Consider the following 13,654-nt stretch of genomic DNA (forward strand, 5'->3'; position numbering starts at 1 on the left):
GATAGAAGGTCGGCTGTATAAGCAAATAGAGAGGGCCGCCCGGGCAGGTACAGTGGTAATAATGGGAGATTTTAACTATCCAGATATAGATTGGGGCCGGGGGCTGGCTAAAACTACAAAGGGGAGAAAATTCCAAAATTTATTGCAGGATAATTTTATGGGCCAGTTTGTGGAGGACCCAACAAGAAGTGATGCCTTGTTGGATCTGATCATTTCCAACAACGCAGAGCTGGTTGGTAATGTAACTGTGCGGGAAAACCTTGGTAATAGCGACCACAATATAGTTACTTTTGACTTAAAATGTAGTAAACAAACACAGACGGGGAAGGCAAAAACATATAACTTTAAAAAGGCAAATTTCCCTGGGCTGAGAGCTGCACTACAGGACATAGACTGGGGGGAGGCGTTCTCAAATACTGATACAGAAGGTAAATGGGACATCTTTAAATCAACTCTAAATAACTATACAGCTAAATATATACCAAAGGGGAACAAATATAAACGATTAAAACTAAATTCTACATGGCTGACAAATGATGTTAAAAGAGCAATAAACAACAAAAAAATAGCCTTCAAAAAATTCAAATCTGATGGGTCAGCTATAACATTTAAACAGTACAAAGAGCTTAATAAAATCTGTAATAAAAACAGCAAAAATTCAAAATGAGAGACAGGTGGCCAAAGAAAGCAAAACTAATCCTAAATATTTTTTTTAGATATATAAATACAAAAAAAAACAAGGACAGAGCATGTAGGACCCCTAATAATGATAATGCTGAGGTTGTCACGGGCGATCTAGAGAAGGCGGAGCTACTGAATGGGTTCTTTAGTTCTGTATTTACTAAGGAAGAAGGAGCTGACATTGGACAGGTCAGTGCTGGTAACACATCATGTAATGTACTGAACTGGCTTAATGTAGAGATGGTACAAGGTAAGTTAAGTAAAGTAAATGTAAGCAAATCTCCAGGGCCGGATGGACTACACCCAAGAGTTCTTAGAGAGGTAAGTTCAGTAATATCTGTACTCTTGTTCATGATAATTATAGATTCTCTGGTGTCTGGTATTGTGCCAAGGGACTGGCGCAAGGCTAATAAGGTACCAATCTTCAAGAAGGGCTCTAGGTCTTCGCTAGGCAATTATAGACCGGTAAGTCTAACGTGCATTGTGGGTAAATTGTTTGAAGGACTTATAAGGGATTACATACAGGAATACATAGGGGATAATAGTATTATAAGTGATAGCCAGCATGGATTTACTAAGGATAGAAGTTGTCAAACCAATCTAATTTGTTTTTATGAAGAGGTGAGTAGAAGCCTTGACAGAGGAAGGGCTGTGGATATAGTGTTTCTGGATTTTGCCAAAGCGTTTGACACTGTCCCTCACAGACGTCTGACAGGTAAGTTAAGGTCCTTGGGCTTGGAAACTTTAGTTTGTAACTGGATTGAACACTGGCTCATGGATCGTACCCAGAGAGTGGTGGTCAATGATTCGTACTCTGATTGGTCCCCGGTTATTAGTGGTGTACCCCAAGGTTCAGTACTGGGCCCGCTGCTGTTTAATTTATTTATCACTGATATAGAGGATGGTATTAACAGCTCTGTTTCTATCTTTGCAGATGACACCAAGCTTTGTAGCACAGTACAGTCTATAGAGGATGTGCATTAGTTACAAGATGACTTGGATAGACTAAGTGTCTGGGCATCCACTTGGCAAATGAGGTTCAATGTGGATAAATGTAAAGTTATGCATCTGGGTACTAAGAACATGCATGCATCGTATGTCTTAGGGGGGATTAAACTGGCAGAGTCACTGGTAGAGGAGGATCTGGGTGTACTTGTAGATCACAGACTACAGAATAGCATGCAATGTCAGGCTGCTGCTTCCAAAGCCGGCAGGATATTGTCATGTATAAAAAGAGGCATGGACTCGAGGGACAGGGACATAATACTCCCCCTTTATAAAGCATTGGTACAGCCTCACCTGGAATATGCTGTTCAGTTTTGGTCGCCTGTTCATAAAAGAGACACTGCAGAGTTGGAAAGGGTGCAGAGACGCGCGACTAAACTAATATGGGGCATGGAACATCTTAGCTATGAGGAGCGATTAAAGGAGTTACAATTGTTTAGTCTTGAGAAGAGACCTTTAAGGGGGGATATGATAAACGTATATAAGGATATGAATGGCCCATACAAAAAATATGGAGAAAAACTGTTCCAGGTTAAACCCCCCCAAAGGACGAGGGGGCACTCCCTCCATCTGGAGAAGAAAAGGTTTAGTCTAAAGGGGCGACACGCCTTCTTTACCGTGAGGACTGTGAATTTATGGAACGGTCTACCTCAGGAACTGGTCACAGCACGAACAATTAACAGCTTTAAAACAGGGTTAGATACATTCCTGGAACAAAATAACATTAATGCTTATGCAGAATTATAAAACTACATCCCTTTCCCTTATCCCCTTACACCCTTCACTTCAATTCCCTGGTTGGACTTGATGGACGTATGTCTTTTTTCAACCATACTAACTATGTAACTAATTAACTAACTATGTAACTAATTTTCACGGACCACTGTTCCAAAAATCTGTCAGACACCTATGGGGCATAAATGCTCTCTGTACCCTTTATTACATTACGTGATGGGTGTAGTTTCCAAAATGGGGTCACATGTGGGGGATCCATTGTTCTGGCACCATGGCCTTCAATTCCGGACAAATTTTCTCTCCAAAAGCCCCGAGGCGCTCCTTCTCTTTTGAGCATTGTAGTGTGCTTGCAGAGCAATTTACATCCACATATGGGGAATGTTCTTATTCAGGAGAAATGGGGTAAAAAATTTGCCTTGTGAAAATGAAAAATTTAGGGTAACACCAGTACCGTACAAGAAGTTTTTCATTTTTATTGTGGCGGAATGGGCGGACAGTGTAAGGGTGTGTGTATATGTAGTGTTTTAACATTTATTTTGTGTAGTATAGTGTAGTGTAGTATTTTGTGTAGTGTAGTGTACAGGGTACATTCGCACTGGCGGGGGTTTACGGTGAGTTTGCCGCTAGGAGTTTGAGCTGCGGCGGAAAATTTGCTGCAGCTCAAACTTGATGCAGGAAACTCACTGGAAACCCCCACCCGTGTGAATGTACCCTGCCATAGACTTGCATTGAGGGGGCGTGTGACATCACGAGCCGGGCGTGACAGTGATGTCACGAGCCTCTGGCGCTTCATCCAACGCTCTAAATTAACACCTGGTGCAGCAGGGAGATCGTAGGGGTCCCAGTGGCTGGACTCCCGCGATCAGGCATCTTATCCCATGTCCTTTGAATAGTGGATAATATGTCAAGGGATGGAGTACTCCTTTATGCACTATAGACTTGATGCTGAAATGCAAGGGGATCATTACGACAAGGCAAATAGTTAGTTCTTTCCATTATAATCCTCTTGTATCACAGCGGTGCAGTATCAGTTCTGTGCTGAACTCATGGCATTTCCTTGCATGCTGTGACTGTGTGTCGTAAGTGGCAACAGGATCCAGATGATAAAGCTTTAGTCGGTTAACTTCTACTGGGATCATTTGAGGTTGCGTGGAACAGTGCCAGCCTCTTGCTCTCTGTTTCTCATCAGCAGCGTTTCTTTCCAGATGAAATGCCCTTACAGCAGACAGCCTCTTAAGGCATGTGTGAACATAGATCCAAAGTGAAGACACACAAGTTCTTCATCTCACTTGACCCTGTGTAGCTGCCTGCAATCCATTGGCTAATTCACTATATGTAGGCAGGAAATGTGAACTAAGAAGATTGTTGTGGCACCAAGACATTCTTAACAATGCTTTTACGCATATAAAAGTCACCAGACGATTTAGAAGATCTTAGCATGAAGCATGTTAAAGGGGTATTCTGGCTTTATACATCTTATCCCCTATCCAAAGGATAAGGGATAAGATGTATGAATGCAGGGGTCCCACCGCTGGGGACCCCCATGATCTCGGTGCAGCCCCCTGCATTCTGTGTCGGGACCTGCCTCCGAGACGAGGACGTGACATCACGGGGACGTGATGTCACGCCCCCTCCATTCATGTCTATGGGAGGGGGCATGGTGGCAGTCACACCCCTCCCATAGACATGAATGGAGGGGGCATGGTGTAACATCACTAGGGGCATGGCTGTGATGTCACGTGGCCCAGCGGCGGGGCCCCTGCGATAAAACATCTTATTTCCTATCATTTGGATAGGGCATAAAATGTATAAAGGCAGAATACCCCTTTAATGGAAAGGCTTTTGTATGAGGAACATACTCAAAATAAAGTTCAACAGAATATTGCGTCCCTGTGACCTACATACAGTAGCTAAGATATGATGTAAACAATACAGGGTAATTCAAAAAGGAGGATGCAAAAGTAAAGGCTTCTAGTTAAATAATATCAATGGCACATGGCCAGGGACTGAAAATCAAAGCAAAACGGGTTTGAAAGAACAAGGTATGTTGCAATGAGCAGAAGCAAAGTCTACAGTCCCTTTTTTTTTTTATTATTATTATATTGTCCATGGACACTTCTACCTGGACATGTTAAAGGAATGGTTTATGCCACAGATAAAAGGAAGATCTGCCAAATGTAGCCTGTCAGCCGGATGATTCATCTCCACCTTTCTATTTGGATATTCGCCAATACATAAATGAAACTTTGTCGAAACAATGGATTGCCCACACCAGATTCCCAAATGTTGTGCTGACCTCTACGATCACCAGATCAAAAACACTCTACGACTTTCTTCTGTGGGGCTACATCAAGAACGCAGTGTATCTATACCACAAGATCTGAACAATCTGAGACAGCGCATCACTGAAACAGTGGAGTCCATATCTGAGGCCATGGCCGTGTCTGGACAGAACTGATCTACTACCTAGACATCTGCCGGATCACCAATGGAAATCACTTTGAACATCTGTAGTGTATAGATAAAACCTGGATAATAGTGTGTCTTCATGTTAATAAATGATTAGTGTTATGTTCTCCTGGTTATGAATACCAAGTCTATCATTTTGCACCATCCCTTTAGTGATGAGCGGCAGGGGCCATATTCGAATTTGCGATATTTCGCGAATATATGGACGAATATTCGTCCTATGTTTGCAAAATTTGCATATTCACTATGTTCGTTCACTTTTTTTTCCATGCAAAAATCGTAAAGAAATGTTTATAGTGCGCATCCGCGATTATATCTTTCAACTAACTAACTCTATACCCTACACTAGTACCTCTCTGCTAAACTAACCTACCCTATCTAACACTATCAATTCAGTATATAATTTGATTTGCAGTATTCAGTCTCCTCTCACAACCACATGAAACTGCAAAAAAAAAACGCTGCTGGGAAGAATCTTATATAGTGAAGGGGTGGGCAACTCTCCTATTGGTTGCTAGGGATGTTGCTAACCTCTGACAACTGTATTTGCATCTTTCTCATTGGCCCACAAGCTAAAAGAAGAGAGGGATCAGTGTCCTCTGGAAGTGCCGATATTCGCGAATATTTGCATGTTTGCATATACGAAATATTCGCGCTCCACACCGACTCACACAGTAAATAAAATTGGAGCTTTCTTTGGACCACAGGCTGGAAGCAGGGAGGGAGGATCACTTTTATTTTTACATGGTACACATCATTGTTATGATGTGTACTGCGAAGAAAAAAAAACTAATGGCATTACGAATATATAGTGCTATATTCTAAATATTTGTGAAATTGCAAAGTGCCGATATTCACAGTAAAAAATCACATTTCCAATATTGGTGCTCAACACTACATCCCCTTTGAAACACTGTGTATAGTACGGCTCAAGGTGATATGCACATGTAGCAGGATTAAATTTGTAATTTAACTACAGTATATGTTATTGAAATGCACTTATTTTAGTAAAAAAAAAAATGCTATCTAATAAATTGGTGTCATCTTATAAAGAAGGAATCTTTGTGGGAAAAGATTCAGATCTGAAATCTTGCCATGCTTAGGGGTCCAGTGGGTGGTCCTATCATTGAGTGACTACGTCTACTGGGCTCCTAATAATAGAAAGAACAGGGATTTTATTCAATAAGCTACATGGTAAACTGAAAATTTCCTACAAATATTTTCTACAAATATACATATCATCTGTTCCACTTTACCTGGTTTTTCATATGCTCTTTAATATGATGAATGGTTCCCTTTAAAGTTAAATGAGTACTATGGCGCGTTTTATTATTAATTCTCTGCACCCGGGCTACAAAATGAAACAAAACAAACTTTAAGTCGCCTTCCCACGTTCCCCCCGCTGCGCTGACATCGGTGTTCTGTTCTCCGGTACCTGTCTTCTTCTTCCGCTTCCTGCCCAATGTCCCGCTGCTGCCGGTGATATGCTGAGAGCAGTGTGACTCACCGACCCGCAGGAAGTGGAAGAAGACAGGGACCAAAGAACAGGACACCGATATCAGCGCAACGGGGGGAACATAGGAAGGTGAGTTAAAGTTTGTTTTGTTTCATTTTGCAGCCCAGGCACAAAGGATTAATATTGAAAAGCACCATAGTACTCCTTTAAACCATTATAGAGATGAGTGAAGATAAGAAAATGTTCTTTACTGCAACCCACACAAGGGTATGTTCAGATTAAAATTCTCCCTGTGAAAATGAGTGGAATCAAAAATCTCTTATTCAACTGCATTGAATGCTTTGTTAGGAATATGGATCCATAAAAGTCAATGATGTGTAAAAATACGGATCCAAAGTAAACAATTGCTTAAATGGGTTTTAGCCCATTTGCATGGGTGCACACTGCTGTGGCAGATTCAAAGTATACAAAAAGAAGGTTGCATCAGCACTCTTGGTCAAAAAATGAAGGCTCTTAGCGCACTGTTTGATCAAGATGTGTCCCTTATCCACCACGCGCAGGTTGCCTCACTTAGGATGGGACCCAAATACGCTCATTGCTACGCACCTCTGCTGGGCATATAGCCTCTGACTGGGTGACATGCAGGATTCCCTATCAATTTAAAAAAGCTGCTGTGAACAGGGAGGAGTGCACGGATAAAGAGGGTGTAATTCCCCTTCATTGCAAAAAAAAAGTAGTAGCCAGTACAACTTGTCGGCACACGGTATTACCCTCTTTGGCTGCTTTTGTCTTTGCATATATATTGCTATCTAATCTTCCAGTGGGTGCAACACTACAATGGAACAGGACAGGAAGAGGTTAATATATATCTTTTTTTTTTTTTTTTTTTAGCATACCTACGCTATATATAGGATAGGAAATTACAATTAGAGTGAGCAAAGGATGTCAAGGACCTTCAGCACTGTACGTGATTCCCATCAATTTGAAGCCTACATCAGCTCACTCAGGAATATCAAGGCTTACGCATTGTAACAAGAACACAGATTCCAGTCACTTCTGCACAGCCTCCTAGCAGGCCCGTGCACATGAACTGTAACATCCCATTTATGTCAAGGCCTCCGTCTGTCATTAATTGCAGGTGAATTTATTTCCACCTAATGCATATGTGAATAATTTAGATGGAGGACAGGGTGGTGAGGACAGTTGGTCACGTGATTTCCTGTTCGGTTTCTGCATTGCTGTGGAGAGCCACATTATCTCCGGGTAGCCTGCAGGATGTTAATCTCCATTCATCAGGCAATGTATTAATTCTGCAGTAGGCTAAGATGGGGTATGAAATCATGGATGGCATGACCTCATATGATGCCCAATTCAAGTTACAGAAGCAGACACCTTACTGAAGGATGATCTTTACAGATGTACTTCAATTCACAGGAAAGGTTTTATGTTCAATTACTTATAATGCACGGCAACAATTGTCTCCAGAACGGCTGCTCGGAGCAATGAGAAAGCCTTATTACACGTGTTCAATGTAACATTGAATTACTCTTTTGGAAAATTAATTGTTCTGCTCATTTGGTGAAGTCATTCAGTCTTTAGAAGGCTCATTTACCTAAGTAATTATATTTTAGTGATTACTGGAAAAAGGCCGGCGTCTCTATCCATGGTCCCAATTAAAGCTTATATAACCAAAGATTAACCAGCAGCAGAAGGTGAAGAGACCCATCAGATGGGACAACCTGCTGCCCAGTCTCTCAGTTCATAGATATATGTGAACGTCTCTTTTGGGAACAACATGTTTGTTCCAATGAAGCCTAAAAATTTATATTTTTATTTTTTTATCTTTATGGTTTCTGCCTATTAAAGGGGTACTACACTGGAAAACATTTTCTTTAAAATCAACTGGTGCCAGAAAGTTAAACAAATTTGTAAATTCATTTTATTAAAAAATCCCAATCCTTCCAGTACTTTAATACACAGGAAGTACACCAGTACTCCAGTGTATAATACACAGGAAGTTATTTTCTTTTTGAATTTCCTTTCTGGCTGACCACAAATGCTCTCTGCTGACACCTCTGTCAATTTGAGGAACTGTCCAGAGTAGGAGCAAATCCCCATAGCAAGCCTCTCTTGCTCTGGACAGTTCCTGACATAGACAGAGGTGTCAGCAGATAGAACTTGTCGTCAGGCAGAAAGGAAATTTAAAAAGAAAAGAACTTCCTGTGGAGCATACAGCAGCTGATAAGTACTGGAAGGATTGGGAATTTTTAATAGAAGTAATTTACAAATCTGTTTAACTTTCTAGCACCAGTTGATTTAAAAGAATTTTTTTTCCAGTGGAGTACCCCTTTAAAGTGGTTGTCCCTGCACAACTCCACCACTGCCATTCCAGCAGTGCCCTATGCCCGCTGCTCACTACTTCCTGACCAATCTGCCAAGTTTTGGCTGTGGCAGGTCGCTGCAACAAGCAGTGATTGGAAGAGGCTCAGTTTTATTTATTACCGATGTAAGAAATCTTACTGCAAGTCCGTAGTAAACTGCAAGTGCATGCATAGTTAACTATGAACCTTGCGACCACTCCTATAACAAGACCACTCCTCTGCTCCCTGATTGGCTGGGCCACACATACCTCGTGCACACCCTCTCGGCCCAGATCAGGGAGCAGTGTACCGCAGGGGTTGCATTGTCAACGTAATAAGTGTAGTTTTCACAACAGTAGTTCTAGACAACAGAGGGAGAAAGACTCACAGTAAACTGTGGGTCATATGTAATAAACAGGCGGATGGATCCTATTGACAGTGGAGGGAGACTCGCAATAAACTGTATGCAATCATAAATGAAGCAGGCGGATAGATCAGTCTCCTTCCCTCCGCTGTCAGTATGATCTACACTCATTGAGCCGACTACACTACCACTACGCTATGCTGCTCCCACAGCTGGGCCGAGAGGGTGTGTGCGAGGTATGAGTGGCCCAGGCAATCAGGGAGCAGTGCGGAAGCGGCCGCGAGGGCTGAAGTTAACTGCGCATGAGCTCACAGTTTAATATGAACTCGCAGTAATCTTTATTACACCGGAAAACCCCTTAAAATTTTTCTCTCAAGAGCCTACACAAGACCTACCTAGAGCAGTGTTCCCCAACCTGTGGCTCAGCAGCTCTTGCAAAACTACAACTCTCATCATGTCCATGTCTGCAGCTCTGAGCATGATATAAAGCTGACAGGTGCCCTTTAAAAGTAGCAGCATACTTTGGTCTATTGATGGCTGCATGTGAACATGTTCCTTTTGAATCCCCGAGTTTATGATTAGGTGTTACTAACATGAATTTGAGAATACATGGGAATTCTATGGTTTGTTGGTTTAAAATGTGGGTGCATTTTAATGCATCCACTTTTAGCTCTAGTTAAGTAAAACCAATCCTTGCTCTGGTTCATTAGCAATTGCAAGGGCTGGCTTTCTGGTATCTATGATCTTGCCCAATTACATGTCTCTTAAACACATGGCATTTATTCATAATAATTTCACTTTTCTGTGGCCAGAATCAATTTAAGCTATCCTAATTTAGGATGGCGTGCAGCATTGTTTGAATTAATGTTTATCATTGCCCAATGACAGTTCCTATTGGAGAACTGAAGGATGCAATACAACAATATTTTAATATAGTAGGATGAGTTAAAGGAGCGCAAAACCACAGAAGTGATTACTTATTAATAAAACTTAGATACTTTAAGATTTCATTATCATCAACACTTTTACTGATTTCATCTGATGGTTTGTGCTCTGCCATTACTAAAGCAATAACACCCAGAATGAAGAAGTGATTGGATCAGACAGTAATATCCTGGAGTACAATGCTGCGATCGCAGTGTAGGTCACTGTTTGTGGCTGATAATGATCATTGGCAGCAGAACACTGAAGAAGATCAAATAAGTGTGTGCCGTCATGAGTCAAAAGTTTTAGTTTAACCCCAAATTTATTTTTTTAGGTCTGAACAAATATAAAAGTAAAATTCATGTTACAATTAGATACACTGGAAACCATTATAGAATTTTTGGATTTATAACTAGCTGAACGAGTGCAGAACCCCACCAATTATAAATGATAGCATCACTTTCTATGTTGGGAAAAATACAATAACACGATTATTCCATTTGCAAGCCATAGCTTATCAGGGCATGTGCAAAGGAAGAGGCAAGAAGTTACATGGTTAAAACTGCCCCTTTAACTATAAATACTTTCCACCCTGCAAAAAAACTTGCAGGGGTACTCTTGTAGAAAGCTTTTTTTTTTGTTTTATCAACTGGTGCCAGAAAGTTAAACAGATTTGTAAATTACTTCTATTTCAAAATCTTAATCCTTTCAGTACTTATTAGCTGCTGTATAATACAGAGTGCATTCTTTTCTTTTTGAATTTCTTTTTTGTCTTGTCCACAGTGCTCTCTGCTGACACCTAATGCCTGTATCAGGAACTGTCCAGAGCAGGAGAAAATCCCCTTGGCAAACCTATGCTGCTCTGGACAGTTCCTGACATGGACAAAGGTGTCAGCAGAGAGCAATGTGGGAAGTAGCAAAATTCGATTTTTTTTTTTTTATGGGTGGAAAATAGATGGGGAGAGTATTAAAATCAGATATGACATCACCTGTAGTGACTGAATATAACTGCACTGTAATCACTTATATGGTCAACAGAGCCTCTTTAGAGGTAAGGTCTACCACTGTTTGATCAGTGTACAGAAGTAATAGTGGTTTTTAGTATAGTATGGTGGTGTTATTAAGATACTACATGGCACTTATATGTGGCCATGATGTGGTGATATTATTTTGCTTAGTAACAGTGGTACTCTGAGCAAAGGAGGAGGCTGATTTTCTTTTTGAACACAGGCAGCCACATCCTCTGCTCAACAAAGTCTTCAGACCTGTATTCAGCCTGTCCTGTCTGTTCTAGTGCTGGAAATACTACTTGATGACTACAACCACTGTTAGGAATTGTCCTCAGGGCAGGTTGTAAAGTACTATACACCTTGATAAGCAGAGGATGTGGTTGCCAGTGTTTGAGAAGAAAGGATCCCAGTCTCCTCTCCAGAAGAGGAAACTTTTCCCAGATAACAAGCAACCATCATCTTCTCAGCCAGTTGTAGTAGGAGAATGGTAGCAAGTGCAATGTTCACAACACCTTGGCCAAGATTGATTAATCAACTGGAGACAAAACTGGTGTCATCTGCCGAAAGCAACCACAGCTTAGTCATGATTGGTTGGGCAAGTCACTCCAGTTTTAGAGTCTTGCAAAAAACTTTATAATACATTTTTTTACACTCTCCCCTTGTACAATCCTGGGTAAAGTTTTTTCAGGTAGTACAATTGCTTCATAAGTGAGAACACGGATCACAGTGGGGTAATGTTTTATAGCTGGCGGTCCCTCTAAGTATTTGATAACAATTGTACACATAGAGGGCAATTTATTTACATGTATGACTTTAGTTTTTACCTGTATTGCACACTAATGTGCATTTATCACAACTTATCTGCCTTTTCAAAAATGTCAGCTAATGTTTTTGGGACTTTTGCTGTCAGTCAGCCAGGGGCGACTACCTGCACCAGTTCCTGGCTGGAGAGCTTGCTGTTGCAAAAATCCATATACGTTGGTGAAAGTTGCATCATAAATGCAACGCATGTGGTGTGCTGTGACTTCTCAAAAATATAGACCAATTTGGGCCTTCATAAATGACCCCCATAGTGTAGATATACAAAACACATAAGGTTACACTTACTCTCAGAAGGTTCTTTAGACCGTCTTCCACTTGAGGGCTTCCTCAGCAAACTCCTTCCTGAGGTAAAGAGGCTTGATAATTCTTCAAGGGGACTTGTTGGTGTCCTGGATCGTGAGCTGCTTTGAGATGTACAATAAGTGCTGGAAGAAGCACTGATTGACTTTCCTTCTGGTGTGTTTCTGATATTAGAATGAGGCACTGATGGAGAACTTCTTGATAGACTTCCTGAATGCACAGAATCATAGGGTGGAGGTCTTTTGAGGCTTAGAGGAGTCAGTGACCTACCCATGCTCACAGGAGAGGGAGAAGCTGAATGACTTTTAGGATAGCCATGTGGAGACTGTGTTCTGTAGTTGGTTGAAGAATGTGGTGGTGAAGAAGAATGACCCGAAGATGAAGGAATTCCATGGGAAACAATGGTTTGGTCTTTTTCTACTTTCTGGTGTCCTGGAATGTGTGTTGGAACCGGTGAAGGTGAAGCAGAACCTTGTGGCTTGATGTAAGACACATTTTCCAATACTGGTAGTTTTGTTACTTCAAGAGGAGTTAAAGGAGATTCATCAGAATTTGGTGAACATTGTGCTGGTGCTGGTGGAAACACCAATAAAGGAGGCCTTTGAGATAATAGATTTGGAAATGGAGGGGGAATGTCACAAACCTGGCCCTTGGGAGTTGATGGCACTGAGGACTTGGTGAATTCTAAGTCAGGCACTGTGGGAGTAGCACACTGAGAAGAGCAACTAACATGATCCAAATCATAAAGACACCTGGAGTCTTGTCCTACATCATCAAATATAGGGTATTTCATTTCTTCATATACTGCCTCACATTGGTCATCATCATCTCTTTTAAAGTCTCTTAAAATATTTCCAACCATTTCAATATAAACGGGTTCGTCATCATCCCGGTCTCTGGAACCACAACTAATGTGAGACGATGAAGCGTCTCTAAACAAAGTACTCTTTGTTGGTCCATGCTTTTTAATGTATGTCTCATCAAACGATGTGCTAAGATGAGTAGTTGGATTTCGTTTAGGCTTTGGTGGAGGAATCTTCTTCGTATATTCATCACTATGAGGTCTTTGTTTTGCTGCCACTGAAGAATAAAAAAAAAAAGAAATTAAATCATAAATGTGTTAGATGCCATACATCTAAACATATCATAAAACTAGGTTGTATGTAGTTGCATGAAATTGGAAAGTAAATTCTAAACACTTATTATTTTTTATCCTTCACACAAAAATTAGTTATGGTAACCTGTGAGTATAAGGTAACTTCAATAGTTTTCCAATGGATTAAGTCCATACATGGGCTCATAAAAAGGCTTCAAATCTCACTGTAATAAACAAGAAATTGTGTGAACTATGTACAAAAGTAAAACAAAAATAGAGAAAAAGAAACACAGCCGCACATCCACAATTTGTATTTTGTTCTACTTGCTTCTCAGCATAAATTCAAACACTAAAAGGTTGTTAGTATACATTTTGATCAAACAGTACAAGCCCACTCACCACGTCAAGGCCACTTATTTAGAGTGGGTCCCT

The 13,654-nt window shown here is 40.9% G+C and overlaps 1 protein-coding gene across 5 annotated transcripts in view; it reads right to left on the minus strand.

Moving 5' to 3' along the window:
* The window catches only part of NYAP2 (neuronal tyrosine-phosphorylated phosphoinositide-3-kinase adaptor 2), a 208,759-nt gene that overhangs the window by 24,555 nt on the left and 170,550 nt on the right, over window positions 1-13,654 (minus strand). For all 5 annotated transcript variants that reach the window (XM_056564780.1, XM_056564781.1, XM_056564782.1 and 2 more), the window contains exon 4: window positions 12,112-13,206. In XM_056564780.1, coding sequence (XP_056420755.1) covers window positions 12,112-13,206 — 1,095 coding nt within the window. The remainder of the gene's footprint in view (window positions 1-12,111; window positions 13,207-13,654) is intronic.

The sequence above is a fragment of the Hyla sarda genome, chromosome 3, assembly GCF_029499605.1.
Source record: "Hyla sarda isolate aHylSar1 chromosome 3, aHylSar1.hap1, whole genome shotgun sequence".
Lineage (NCBI taxonomy): Eukaryota > Metazoa > Chordata > Amphibia > Anura > Hylidae > Hyla > Hyla sarda.